At 45.6% G+C, this 15,518-nt stretch overlaps 1 protein-coding gene across 7 annotated transcripts in view; it reads left to right on the top strand.

The window, feature by feature from the left end:
* Positions 1-15,518, top strand: part of ASCC1 (activating signal cointegrator 1 complex subunit 1) — an 89,885-nt gene that overhangs the window by 60,990 nt on the left and 13,377 nt on the right. For all 7 annotated transcript variants that reach the window (XM_014521920.2, XM_025209229.1, XM_025209230.1 and 4 more), the window contains 2 exons: positions 1,525-1,649; positions 6,132-6,211. In XM_014521920.2, coding sequence (XP_014377406.1) covers positions 1,525-1,649; positions 6,132-6,211 — 205 coding nt within the window. The remainder of the gene's footprint in view (positions 1-1,524; positions 1,650-6,131; positions 6,212-15,518) is intronic.

Here is a 15,518-nt window from a genome sequence, read left to right on the forward strand (position 1 = left end):
GGTGGATCAGGTGGGCAGGCACCTCTTCAGCAAGGAATGTAGGAACCTTGGATATGGCGTCTCAGATACGGTGACCGTATGTCCATCTACCTTGCTTCTGCACAATGGCAGTGGTGCCTGCCTGCCTGCCTGCTTGGTGTATCCGCCCCCTCACCGGACTGTGGCTCAGGACTTTTGACCAACCAGCCAGGACAACCTACGGAATCCAGGACTGTCCTGGCCAAACTGGGCCATATGGTCACCCTACTTATGAACTGTATAAACATGGTGGCAAGATGGCTTAAACTCTGTTGTATTTAGCAGGCTTATCTCTTGCTTTAATGGATAGGAACTAGTGTTCAATTGAACATATGCTGCTTTTGATGTAATGAGGCATAGGTTTAGAAGTTTGTTATCCTCTAACATGCAAACTTAGGCCGAGAGCCACAAAAAGGAGATAAGCACCTAATGTGGGACTTGGACTGAATTTAGCTGGCTTACTCCAAGAGTTTGACCCTTAAAACCCACACCCTTCAGCACCTAAGTTTTTATCCTAGGTGGTTAAAGTTACAACCTAGAGTTGTCTCCATCTTGACAGGTCTGAGAAACTCGGAGCTTATCTCAGACATAAGCCTCCTAAAGGGCTTAATCCAGTAGATGTGCTCTGAGCATGCCCAGTGTGCAGAGACAGGATTCAGATCTCTACAGAACAATGACCACAGCAACTTGTATTCAAAACACAGCCACTGGAGGAGTCATCAGCAGTGATGGTGCCCATTCCCTCTATGCAATAGCTCACTCAGGGTCCAGAGCACTCACCCAGAAAGTGTGAAACCCAGTTTTATCCCTTTCTCAGCCTGAGAGGATTAAAAAATCTGTCCCTGATTTTCCTCAAAGAGTGCATTAGTCACCAGGGCTATTCTGGGGTGGCATTGACCATCTCTCCTATTGAACTGTGCCACTAAGCAAAAAAAAAAGGAAAAAAAAGACTCTTTAGGCCAGATGGAGGGAGTACAGCTCTCTAGTCTAGTGATAATGACACCTACTTGGAAGAGGGGAGGCTTGGGTTCTAGTCTTGAATCTAATGTAAAGTGCCCACACAGTTCTTTAACAGTGGTTAGATAAAAAAATATATCCTAGAATCCAGGTTTTCATGTCTCTTTTTTGGAAGTATTCCTGTAAGCTGACTAGTACATTTATACAGCAAGAGAAAAATACATTCTTCAAACTCCAATAAAATCTACCTCTTCAAATTGCATAAACTTCCTGTTATTTTATATTTAAATACATATTTGCAACATGTTTTCTAGGAACCTTTGCAAATGACCAGAGCATTTTACATTACAACAGGCGTGAGTGACAGAATTTTCATAGTCTGCTGACTTTGTGTTGGAATAGTATTGAGACTTTGCACATATGCAGACTACCGTATCTGCAAACCCCCTGGCAAAAGTTGGCAAAGCAAGTGGGTTACCTCCTTGATTTGTATTGCCTTGTTCCTCATTTTTTTTCTTTCTATTTCTTCCACCCCCTCTCCCTCCCCAGACTGCAGGTTATAGCTGATAGACTGATGGAACACTTTGTGAGCTCTGGGCTGATGATCAAAGAGTGGGATAGAGTAAAACTCCATGCTACTGTCATGAACACTCTCTTTAGGAAAGACCCAAATGGTAGGTATCTGCAGAACCTTCCTTGAAACTTTGTGAACTACAGCTGTACTTCTGAATAGGAAATGCTTTTCTCCCTGAGATTATTTGTGTCTAAATTATTACTGTGATTTGGTTAGCATTTATTGGATCTTGGCCAGATGATAACAAATTTGAGCCTCACTTCAGGTTTTGGAATCCAAGTTTTCATTTACGTATAGTAATAACAGGTGTATTGGCCATGAGAGATCTTCATGTGCACGTATGAAGTTAAAAGATGGTTCTGTTTAATTAAACTATGGATTAATTTTTTAAAATAGTGCATCAGTATCTTTACCAGTATTCTCTGATATCCAGTACTGAATATGAGTGCCTATTTAGTGCATATTCATTGCTCTGCTAAAATGTTTTTGCATGAACAGCAACATTTTTCATCTAATTCAGGCGTGCTCAACCTCTGGCCTGCAGGCCAACTGCAGTCCGTGGAGCCATAGGTATCTGACTTGCAGGGCTCCCTATGGATCGGGAAATATGGCAGCAGGGGAGCAGTGGCAATAAATATGGCCACCCTCCCCCACTGCCAATTCCCTAACCCTGAATCCTGTGCAGCAGTTTGAGGCCAGGTCACATCCCCTTTCCCTCACCCCCACAGCTGGATGAGGCCAAACCATGCTGCCTTTCCCTGTGGGTCTAGGTTGGCTCAAGCCCTCTTCCTCTTCCATGTGCCCCCCTGCAGGGCCAGGTCAAGCCCTCTTCCCCATGTGAGGATGAGTTGGAGCTGGGCCATGCCACTTTATGCTGCAGGCTAGGCCATGCCCCCTCCTCCCCTCTGGGGTCAGGTTTGAGCTGGGATGTCCCCAGCTCTCCCCTCCATGGCCATGTGAGACTCTGTCACAACTGCCGTGTGCCAGATCAGGACCATCAACCAGATTTGGCTCATGGATAGTCTGGGCACTGCCCATCCAGCCTGCTAGCCAAAAGGGCTGAGCACCATTGATCTAACTTGTTTCTTTATAAAGTATTCTCAGATGCAGTGCAAGTGAAAGATGCTGTATAATACGACTTTACCTCTGTGTATTAACATGTATAGATTCTAGTACTGGCATATGAATTGTAAAGTTCAGTTGCCTCACTGCAGAATTTACTATCTATCTTTGGCATAATGAACTCTGCATATTACCAGTAGGTTTGCTGAAGTGTGGGCGCAGGATCTAAATTATTCTGTATCACAAAACGTATGTAGAGTCCTTGAGAACAAATAGTGTTTTACGCATTTTCTTCCTCTCTACCCTCAGTACTTCCAGTGAGACTTTCAGGGACAAATTGCAGAAATGTAAAGCAGTTGCAAGTGCAGATGTGTGCTTTTGACATATTGGGTCCATCTACAGGTGCAATTAATGTGCCTGAATTTTCTGCACAGGAAATTCAGGTACATTAAACTGTGCCCCTGCATGCATCTCAGTGCGCACCTGTTAGGAGCAGTTCAGTCTAGGACTGCTCCTGCCCTACCCTGCCCCTTTGCAACAGCCAGGGGGAGCTCCCCCAGGTGCCAGCCCTGGACTGGCAGGGGGCACGGAGGCTGGTCTGATCTCTGCAAGGCAGGGGAGAGCTGCCCCAGTTACTAGGACAGCTCTCCCAGCCATGTGAAGATTGGGACTTGTTCTGATCTCCAAATGGCTGGCAGGCAGTGTCCTGCTGAGCCAGGACAGCTATTCCCACCCCTGGTGGCTCCCTGCTGCCTAGGCTGACTGGGAGCAATTTGTTCCCGGTCAGTGTCTACACGTGCGCTTTGGCGCATTAGTTAAATGTGCCAATGTCTGGTACCTGTATCTACAGGTACTAGAAAATGGTGCATTACACTAATATACTGCTCAATAATTGCTGCACACGTGTAGACAGTGACATTTTACTACACATTAGATTAGTCTAATGTGTAGTAAAGCATCTCGTGTAGATCCACCCGCTGTGTCATGTAAAAATGCAGAGTTGCCTGAACAATCACAGGTTGCCCCTGAACAATCTAGGGGTCTCAGGTTGAAAATGAATGGAAATGTATGAAAATTTTTCTCCTTGCACCCAAGTTCCTCAACTGTGAAATCAAGATAATACCAGCTATCCTCAGTGTCCGGATTGAAAAATACATGTATTGATGTTTATGAAGCATTCGGAAACAGTGGGAAGAACATCCAAGAAATGGCTAGAAAGAAATAATTGTGTGTGCAATGCAAGGTGTGGAGGCTTTATGTTAAATGAAGCCTGCATGTTCAATGCTGAAATTAAAACAAAATTTACAATGACTAGCCATTCACTGAATGAGGTAGGGGGTCTTGTGGAACAAATAAGGGGAAGGGGAAGAACTAGATTTGGAACTCCTGAGGCAGCTCTCGGAGACCATAAAGACTAGGGAAGCGGTAGTCATGGGGGCCCTAAACTACCCTGACATCTGCTGGGAGAAATGGACAGTAAATTCCCACCGTTCACGCAGGTTCCTATCCTCTGTGCAGGACCTCCACCTGATGCAGGAGGTCTATGGTCCCACCAGGGGGAATGCCTTACTGGACCTGGTACTGGCAACGGGGGATGACATGGTAGGGGACCTGCAGATCAGTGGTCACCTGGGGGACAGTGACCACCGAATAATAGAATTCACCATAAGGCGTAAAGCAGGAAAGGTAACTAGTAGGGTGGAAGTGCTAGACTTTAGGAAGGCTGACTTCAGCGAGCTCAGGCATTTAGTCAATGACGCACTGCAGGGTAAGAGATTTGGCGAGATGGGAGCCTAGGAAGAGTAGCTGTGCTTTAAGAAAGCGATCTTTCAGGCACAGAGGGAGACGATCCCAATGCGGGGGTGGGGAAAGGGGCCAAGAGGCTTCCTTGGCTAACCAGAGAAATCCAGAGCAGCCTAAGGGCAAAAAGGAGGGGCATATAAGCAGTGGAAACAGGGAGAAATTACTAAAGAGGAGTATGCCTCCTCAGCTCGCAGTTGTAGGGAGGCAGTTAGACAGGCCAAAGCTACCATGGAGCTGAGGATGGCATCCCAAGTTAAGAATAACAAAAAAATGTTTTTCAGATATATAGGGAGTAAAAGGAAGGCCCAGGGCAGTATAGGACCACTACTGAATGGGCAAAAGCAATTGGTAACAGACAGGGGGGACAAGGCTAGGACTGGATGCGTTTAAGTCGGCAGGCCCGGATGAGCTCCATCCAAGGGTACTGAAAGCACTGGCTGATGTCAGTGCACAGCCACTGGCAAGAATATTTGAGCACTCGTGGTGCATGGGCCAGGTCCCGGAGGACTGGAAAAGGGCCAATGTGGTCCCTATTTTCAAGAAGGGGAGGAAGGAGGATCCAAGCAACTACAGGCCAGTCAGTCACACCTCCATCCTTGGTAAAGTCTTTGAAAAGATTATTAAGGCTCATATATGTGAGAGCCCAGCAGGACAAATTATGCTGAGGGGAAACCAGCACGGGTTCGTAGTAGGTAGATCATGCCTGACTAATCTAGTCTCTTTTTATGACCAGGTTACAAAACACCTGGACGCAGGAGTAGGGGTATATATCGTTTACTTAGACTTAAGGAAGGCCTTCAATACAGTATTCCACCCCCATGCTGGTGAACAAATTAAGAGGCTGTGACTTGGATGATTACACAGTCAGGCAGGGGCCATCTGAACCCAGCACACTTTTTCCTGCCTACGCAGGGGGTCGGACTTGATGATCTATTGAGACCCTAACATCTATAAATCTATGAATCTGTGAAATAGTTTGTGATCACGTATTTGATGTATCATAATGTTTACACACAAGGGGGATGAGTTAAGATTCTGGTATTTTCTAACTTGCGTGCAAAACAGCAACCTTAATGTTTTGATATATTTGTGTTTGTGTTTACATACACGCATGTTCTTTTACACACACATGTTCTTTTACACACACACACTCTCTCTCTCTCTCTCTCTCTCTCTCTCTCTCTCTCTCTCTCTCTCTCTCTCTCTCACCACACCAATGCAAGGACATTTCTCAAAGTGACCAGTCCAAATGTTTCTAGGTGCTGTCAGGAATGTGCTTTCCATTATAATCAAATGCTCAGTATGGCTTGTTGGGGGGGGTTCCAGGAGCTGTCCGAGCTTGTCATTGCTGAATCTCACCAGACATGTGTTCCAGGAGCTGTAAGAGCTTGTCATTGCTGAATCTCACCAGACATGGAGCTTGGATTCAGCCATTGAGAGGCAGATTCTGTTAGGCTGCATTGCCAGCTCTGCAGAATCATTAACAACAGTATTTGTAGTCTGGGGTGTTTTGGTGAAGTGATTTTGGTGCTTGCAATAATACCATAAGATCCTGAATGTTTTATAGCGTCCTTTTTATGTGAAATTATAAACTCTTTTTTTAAAAATGCATGTAAAATTGATAATTGTTTATTAAATGGCTACAGAGATTTGTGGGGTAAACAATGAAAACTGTCATCCTATCTCGTTCACTCTGGAATTTTTTTCCCCTCTGTAGGTGAAGAGCGTAACTATATAAATATAGGAAAATCACCTTTCAAGGAAAGGGAGTCATTTGATGGCCGAAATATAATGAAGGTCAGTATTGAATTGTGAAGGTGACTAACTTGGTTAGTGGTATAATATACCCAATAATTTGAAACACTTCCTTAAAGATACATTTGTCTTACGCTTATGGAAATCTTCTGACAAAAATCTAGAAAATTAGTCATTGGAAGTATTCTAGTATTAGTACAAACACTGTTAAGTTTGGTGAGATTTTAGAAAAAACAAGGAGGCATGTGGAGATGGTGCTTAACAGGTATTTGAGTTGTGGTTGACTGTATTAGTGTTTACCCTTGGCTACCTGGTCCCTTATCTTTGCTTAGGCCAGAAAGAAACATTTTGTTGCTCTAGTTTTAGTCTCATTTATGTTCTTGTCAATAAAACCAACTGTTACATCAGACTTTCTATGTCATGACCATTAGTTACTGCTCAAAAAAAAAAAAAGAATAGCAGGCAGGCCCTGAGGTCAGGTTTGAGAGCAATCGGAGAAATTGGAATAAGATAACTGACAATGCAGGTGAATTAGCCTATGAGTCCTGCAGCAGTTAGAGGATGCTGCAGCCCGTTTGACCTGGAGGGTGATGCTGAAGTTCCATCTAGAGGATTTCATTTTGCTAATTCTAAGTAGTGGGGCTATAGAAGAAAATAATTAAGATTTTACAATTAGAAATTTGTATCAAGTTTCCATTTTACTGTGGTAAGGAATAAAGTTTTGAGAGTTGAGGAGAACAGATCATCAGGAGACTGGAAATGAGGCTGGTAGGTTAGTAGGAAAAACATGGAGGAAATTCTGGCTGTAGACTGAGGAGAAAGGAGATTGAGAGAGGTTGCAGGTAAGCCCGTGCAAAGTGGCTAGTATTTGCTTCAGATTCGGATTCAAATTCAGCTGATTTGGGGGATGGTGATTCGATTTGGTGATTTGAATCACTGTCCCAAATTGATTCGGTCAAATCTGATTCGGAGATTCGGCTGCTGCCAAATCTCCGAATCACACAGGCCCATCCCTTGCCCACTCTCCCAGCCCACCAATGGCTGCCCCAGCTCCCAGCACTTTGAAAAAAGAAGCCCCGACTCACTGGGTGCTGCCAGGTGGGGGAGCAATCCCCGCTGCCCCCCACTGCCACATGCTGCGTAGGGGGCTCTGCACGAGCCCCCCGACATCCTCCTCTCACTGTCCCAGTCCCCCCCATCGCTGCAGTGCCCATCCTAGCTCCAGCTCTTTAAGGAAAAAAAAAACAACTAAAAAACTCCGGGCTCACCAGTTCTTTGCTAGTGGGGGATGATCCCTGCTGCCCCACACCACGTGGGGAGTTCTTCCACACACCCCTGAAGCCCCAAGGCCACTGCAGGATCTGGTGGACTGGGACAGGGGGGAGGAGGGGGCTTGTGCAGAGCCCCCTGTGCAGTGTGAGGCAGTGGGGGCAGCGGGGATTGTCCCCCTGCCTGGCAGCACACAGTGAATAGGGGCCTTTTTTTTTTTTAAGCACGGGGGGCCTGGCAGGGGTCCGTGCATGGGTCCCTCCTCCTTTGTCCAGCCCACTACTTACCTGCTCCATGTCCAGCTCCAGCTCCCTGCTGCAGCCAACGGGGACTGCCCAAATCATTGAAGCTCTCTGAATCTTTTCTGAACATTCTGAGAGCTTTCAATCAATTCAGCCCTTTTTATTGGTCCCCTGATTTGATTTGGATTTGGAGATTCGGCCACTGAATTGGGCCGAATCTCCTCCTAATTGAATCAGCACCCGAAGCTTTGCACAGCCCTAGTTGCAGGCCAGATGGGAGATTCAGGGCCTTAGGAAGTTTGGTTTTAGGTAGAACATGAGAGAAGGGAAAATGCTTTGTATAATAGCACTGCATAATTTAATGGGGTTTAGTGATTTTTAAGATGGAAGAGAACTGCTCACTTTCAAGCTTGAGGACAGAGAAAAGGACAGTCAGTTAAAGCTGCCATTGTCCCTTAAGTTAAAGTTATGACCTTGCATTGTCACACATCAGTGTAATAGCATTGCACTGTTCCCGTTGTGATTTGAAACTGTGATCAGCTCCCAGAATCCCAAGTGTGTCAGAATTAAGGTGTATTGACGCAGCTGTAGAAAAACCTTCCAAGGCACCAGGGCACATTATTCTCAGCACAAACTACCACTCTTAGTTGTTTATTTTGTGAATGTTAAATATGGGCTCAGACTTTAAAGGGACTTAAAATTGGACTGTCCCTCCCTTTACACTCTCCATCCAAAACCTTCAATGGTTTCTAAGGTATAAAAGATGCTCCCTCTGCTGGTCACAAAATTTACTGGTTGCACCAATCTTAAGTAGTGTAGGTTATGATGATATATGGTGCTTAAAATGGAAAAATACATATGTTCTACCAGAAATGTCCACTTCTCATTCTGCTGCTCTCTGAAACATGAGACAGAGCGATGTTAAACCTCCTCATTGATTTTTGTACTGTTTTAGCCTAAAGAGCTACTGGCTGTTTGCAGAATAAAAAGACTGTTGATAATTACTTTATATCAAGCCTTAGTGAAAGAAATGTCATCTTTCTCCTCCATCTCCACTATATTTCCTAACAGTCATTTAATATTTCCAGTCTGTCTGCCACGTGCCTATGGCAACACCCACTGCCGCTAATTAATTCTATGACTCATAGATGGCTGCAGGCTTCTCAACAGTAGAACCTGCCAGAGCCAGCCATCGATCTAGAGATGCAGTCTGGCTTGACCTTGCAGGGGTGTGCTGATTCTCTTCCCACCCTGCCCCCATTTTATATACATTATTTATATTCTTCTGCTGAAGAGATTGCCTTTTGCAAAGTGGCTTCATTAAGTTCTGAGTTAGGATCTAAATGACAGGTAGCTAATTAATACATTACCCATGCTGGCTTGCTTGAGCTATTATGTTGTCCAGGTGTAGTGGGCTGTACAAGCTTTTTCCTCCTTTCCAAACTTGATCCTCCAAGCATTCTTTTAATTTCTTTGCTTGATTGCATTGTAGTCATTAAGGAATTTGGCATCCAGAGCAAGGAAATGAGATTGTGAGCTTTAATCATCACTTTAGAAAACTTAGTTACCATATTTACTTGAATATAGGATGACCCCCCCCCCCCAGTAATTAGATTTTATATATGGAAAAATTATAAATTTGATATAATTTTCTAAATATGGAATCTATTTATTGGAGGTTTGTCTTGAATTTGTCAATCTCCCACTGCTATAGGAGAGAAAATAAATCTGGGGAGGTCAAATAGCCCCTTTGCCCTCTGCCCCCCACAACGTCTCCTTACAGCCCCTTTCCCCCTCTTTGTTATCAGACCCTGCCCTCCCTGAGCATGTGGAACTGAGAAACAAATTTGAAAAAACTGACCTGAAAACAAACATAGCTGTAGCCATTTAGTTATAGTACCTATAGATCTAGTTCACCCAGGATTGATACGTTTTACCTTTTCTGAAACTGCTGCAAGTTTTAGTACAGGTACTTCAGAAGCACACTTTTAAGCAGCACTTTCTTTCCTACCTTTTTAAGGAAATTTTTTCATGTCCCAGGTCAAATTGGCCAGATCAGGTCCAAATATATTTGAATCATTCAAGAATCATATGTGGTCCTGCTACTGGCAAGTATCCTCCACCCCAGCCTGGGGCTTCCTTTGGCAGGCATCCTATGTGCAAGCCCAAGCCTGGAGGCTTGGGATTCAGATGCCCCCGAGTTTTGCTTGCCCTTAGCCGTATAGCTGCAGGAGGAAACTAGGGAGGAGTCGCCCATTTCCATAAAGTCAGCGTGTACTTAAAATCCTCCCACTGGAAGGTGGCCAGTGGGAAGCTAACCATGAGGCTCTGGTAGGGAGTCCTGTCCACAAGCAGACAAGGGTGCAATCCTCCACTACACAGTACCATTTTAATCACATTACTTCAGTCAAGGTATTTCCCCTGCAACCATTGTGATGATGGTATTGCACCTACTTAGAGAGACTACAAGCTATGCATGATATTAGTTCACAGCCGTATAGTTCATTGGGCTGGGGTTACCATATTTCCAGGTCCAAAAAAGAGAACACCTATCACCAGGGGGGTGGGCAGGCAGGGGGAATATGATGCGGGGGGGGCGCACACAACAGTGACATACATGCCAGTGCCCTGCCCCTGCCCATTCTGTTGCCCTTCACTGACAAGCCACACCCTCCCCCAGCCCTGCTGTTGCCCCTCGCTCTGGACCCACTGACCCCAGCTCTGCCAGTGTCCATCACTCCCAGACAGCAGTACCCTGCCCCCCACCCCTTGCCAGTGCCCCTTACTCCTGACCCCCAGCCCTCTGGCGCTGCCAGTGCCCTGCACACCCAACCCACAGTCACCCCTCCCATCCCCATGCCCCTCACTCCTGATCCACAGCTCCCTGCCCCCCCCAGCCCTGGGGGCGCTCCTCATTCCCTATGCACAGCCCCAGCCCTCCTCCCAGCCCTGCTGGTGCCCCTCGCTCCCAGCCTACAGCCCTCTGCCCCCCCAGCCCTGCCGGTGTCCCTCACTCTCGATTCACAGACCCCTGCCCAAGCAGCTTCCGCTTTACATGCACACTCGCTTGCTCCCTTTGTTGCTGGAGCCCGCATGGGAAGCACGTAACCCCCAACAACCAATCACCTTGCCTGCTGCTCCTAGCCCCAGCTTTTCAGGCTGGGAGCTGGGGTGGCACAGGTGCTAAGGTGCACAGTAGACAGCCCAGAGGTTGCGAGTTTGAGGCTGTAGCTGAGGTGCTAATGGCATGGCCCTGTCAGATTCCAACAAATCTGCAAATTCTGCTAAATACCTTGTCACAAGGACATGACAAGGAAGGGTAAGGACTGTTTTATTTTGTAGAACACTTAGGCTTTATTTTGTACAAAGTCTAACACAATGAGGCCCTCATCTTGTTTGTGGCATTACTGTAAAATAGATTGAAAGAATATATATTAAGGGATTGCCTCTGTCTGCACTACTGCTCAGTTTATTACTGAGTGATAACCAAGGAATCATGAAAAAATAGATCATGGCAAGTGCATATAATAGTATTCTCTGCTATAAATGTATATTAGTGAACAGGAGTAATGCAGTGGATATAGGTTTTAGGTAAGGCATTCAATATAGTACCACATTTAAAAATTATTATGAAAAGGGAAGACTTTTTTCTATATAAAATTAATACCATAGTAACCTGGTTTGTCATCTGCCTTTGTAATAATTAATAACAACACCTCCAGCACTGAGACTTATGCTGTTTATCTTTTTATTAATGACTTTCAGGAAGCAGATTTTGTTTCTGTTAACTTTGCAGACAATATCAGAAATGACAGCTATGAAATACACATGAGGGGTGAGCCAGACTTCAGAACAGGCTAGAAAGATTGGACTTCTTAATTGACTTTAGCAAAGTGATATAGTATAAATGTGGGGAGAAGTGGTAACCAGTACAAACATAAAAGAAGTGGGGGGGTGACAAAAAAAACTGAACATGAGTTTATAATGCAGCATTATGTAGAAAAAAGCCAATGTCTTCCCAAGTATGTTTACAGACGAATCAAATGCAAGAATGAAAAGTTGTAACGCCACTTGGCTGAGTACAAAATATTGCATTCAGTTCTGATCCTTGCATTATTAAAGGATATTGGAGTAACAGAGGGTTCAAAAATGGCACTTAGAGAGTGACACTGGGATTGGAGGATGTGGTAGCTGAGAAGATAAGACTGAAGATCAACTTTGTATTATCTCAAAAAAGGAGATTAAATGTGGGTCACTGTGTTAAATACTTTATTAGAAATAATATCCTTGATGAAAGAAGCTTATTCACATTATTTGAATATGGCAAAACAAGGATGACTGATCTGTAGTGGCATCTGCAAAGTCAGACTATGTATTGAGAGAAAAATGTCTTTTGTTAGAGTGTTAGAACAGACCGGAGGCAGGTAACTTGGGGTATTTATAAAAAGGCTGATCCAAACCACATAAGGGAAAACATTATGACCTCTTTTTATGACCAGGTTACAAAACACCTGGACGCAGGAGTAGGGGTTGACGTCGTTTACTTAGACTTCAGGAAGGCCTTCGATACGGTATCCCACCCCATACTGGTGAACAAGTTAAGAGGCTGTGACTTGGATGACTACACAGTCCGGTGGGTGGCGAATTGGCTAAAAGGTCATACCCAGAGAGTCGTAGTGGATGGGTCGGTATCGACCTGGAAGGGTGTGGGCAGTGGGGTCCCACAGGGATCAGTCCTTGGACCGATACTCTTCAATGTCTTCATCAGCGACTTGGACGAGGGAGTGAAGTGTACTCTGTCCAAGTTTGCGGATGACACAAAACTGTGGGGAGAAGTGGACACACCAGAGGGCAGGGAACAACTACAAGCAGACCTGGACAGGTTGGACATATGGGCTGAAAACAACAGAATGCAATTCAACAAGAAGAAATGCAAAGTGCTGCACCTAGGGAGGAAAAATGTCCAGCATACCTACTGCCTAGGAAATGACCTGCTTGGAGGCACGGAAGCGGAAAGGGATCTTGGAGCCCTAGTGGACTCCAAGATGAATGTGAGTCGTCAGTGTGACGAAGTCATCAGAAAAGCTCATGGCACTTTATCGTGCATCAGCAGATGCATGACGAACAGATCCAAGGAGGTGATACTTCCCCTCTATCGGGCGCTGGTCAGACCGCAGTTGGAATACTACGTGCAATTTTGGGTGCCGCACTTCAAGAGGGATGTGGATAACATGGAGAGGGTCCAGAGAAGGGCCACTCGTATGGTTGAGGGCTTGCAGGCCAAGCCCTATGAGGAGAGACTAGGGCACCTGGACCTCTTTAGCCTCCGCAAGAGAAGGTTGAGAGGCGACCTTGTGGCTGCCTATAAGTTCATCATGGGGGCACAGAAGGGAATTGGTGAGGTTTTACTCACCAAGGCACCCCTGGGGGTTACAAGAAATAATGGCCACAAGCTAGCAGAGAGCAGATTTAGACTAGACATTAGGAAGAACTTCTTCACAGTTCGAGTGGCCAAAGTCTGGAATGGGCTCCCAAGGGAGGTGGTGCTCTCCCCTACCCTGGGGGTCTTCAAGAGGAGGTTAGATAGGCATCTAGCTGGGGTCATCTAAACCCAGCACTTTTTCCTGCCTATGCAGGGGGTCGGACTCTATGATCTATTGAGGTCCCTTCCGACCCTAACATCTATGAATCTATGAATTATGTGGGAGGTTGTATTAGGTGGCTGGAGAGTCTTTTCCGTAGACTTGATATGTTGTCTGATGCATGGCTTTTCTTGTGGTTGTGGACTGGAATTTGGTTTGAGACCTTCTGAGCATCTTTCACTTCTGTCTACTTCAACTGCAATTGTGAAAGCCCAACATTTCTGAAGATCAAGCTCTGGGCATCTAACAATTTGCCTCTCACTTTAGCACTCTTCTTCCCTCCATTTCTTGTGTGGACATCCCACCTCTTAATTTCCCTGAAATCACTATTCTGCTGTAGACAGCAGTGACTGACTTCACCTCTTTGGTCTTCTGATGACAGTTTTCATCAGTGAAACTGGCAAAGCTTGAATTGTGGTAGGTCCTTAAGAGAAACCTACTGAATTAAGTGCATAAGAAAAAAGTAGACAGTTCATCCAAAAGGTGCCCTTTGGCTCTATTTGTGGTATAATTTCTTGAGTCTGTATGAATGAACTCAGTTGTCCTCAAGGTGTACTCTATGGACTAGTGGTTGTCTGAATAGAACTGGTTAGTCCTATGCTAGTATCCTCCTCCTTTTTGTCCACTGGTTTATGGTTACCTATCCTCCCCATGCAAAAAATGCAAGCCTGAACACCAATAGAAGCTGCTGGAAATGTGGTGTAACCAGTCTCCTTGCACACACATATTTGCTATCCTAAGGACTGTTGGAAGCCCCGGGTATGTTGCATAGCTGTGAATGCCATCTCATCTGGGAGGAGTGGCAGTCCACACAGTCACTTCTGCCTAGCAGAATGTGATCCATGCTTTGAAAAAATTTGACATTTAAATGAATGTATTAATTTCCAAAGACAGGTTATGTATAGTTTCCACAAGTTTTGATGTACAGTAAATACTGGAAAGTTAGCAGTCCAAGTAAATGTGCAGAGACGTCTAGGTTTTTTTGGCTTTTTTGGGTTTTTTTAAGCATCTCATACTCCAGTAACTTCTAAAAGCTGCACTTTTATTTATTTATTGGTTTGCAAAGTGCCTTTCGCCATAGCAACTAGGTTTTATTTATACAGCTGAAGTGCATTAGTTTCATAAACTGTCAGAGGCAAGAAAAAGAAGCAGTAGCTAAACCAAATGTCTTAAATAGTGCCCCAAATGTTGCTAGACATCAATTTTGTGCTAGAAAGACAATTTCAGAGGAAAAGGCCCTTAGCAGAGAGAGTCCTGTATCTGGCCCTGAACTGGTTTACTTAAGGAAGGACAGCAGTAGGCTCTAAGATGCATTTAACTGTCATGATGAAATATATCTGACTGCCTTCCTTTCCACTGCAGTTAACTGATGCATCACATGCTCGTTCTTGATGTGATCATCCAACAGCATTATAATGAGCTGCGATTTCAGATGGCAGCAGCTGGGAAAGGAGAGAAATGAGGAGAATGGGGTTACTGTCATCATGTTTCTGACCAATCTGAATTTTTTATATGTATGAGATAAGGAAACACAAGTGGGACCTAAAGTAGGGATTAAAGTAAACTCTAAGGGCACATCCAGATGAGCACACATGTGCCTCTTGCAGCATCTCAAACCCCTTTGAGATGCTGCAGGATGCACACTGGGAACAAAAAAACATTCCCCATGCTGCAAATATGCAGTGCAGGGCAAAATTTGATACCTGGATATCCAAGTACCAAAAAAATACTGTGCCCTGAGGCAACCAGAGGCTTGGGTCCTCCACGGAGACACTCTGGTAGCCAGCCAGAGCATCTCTATGGCTAGCCCTTTCCCCAGTGCTGAAGTGCGCTGCCTGCCTGTGTAGGGCAGGCAGTGGTGTAGGCTGCAGCAGCTGGGACCCGAGTTCCATGCCAGGTAAGTAGGGATGAGGGGGGCTGGAGGAATGTGGGGGGACTGCTGAGGGTACCATGGGGGAGGGCAGCTCAGGAGGGGTGGATCCCCTGCCCGCCCCTCGCCCAGCTCCAGCCTCCAGCTCACTCCCCACCTTGGCTCCAGCCCCCCACTCACTCCCCCTCCTGTCTTCAGGCCCCCATTTGCCCCCCTCCCTGGCTCCAGCCTCCTGCACTGCTTGCAGCTTACTGGCAGCGGTGCTTGGGCCCTTGTGGCACAGCCCCCCCATGTGGCAGGGAGCAGCAGGGCTCAGCCCCGGCCAC

The sequence above is a fragment of the Alligator sinensis genome, unplaced genomic scaffold (assembly GCF_000455745.1).
Source record: "Alligator sinensis unplaced genomic scaffold, ASM45574v1 scaffold849_1, whole genome shotgun sequence".
Lineage (NCBI taxonomy): Eukaryota > Metazoa > Chordata > Crocodylia > Alligatoridae > Alligator > Alligator sinensis.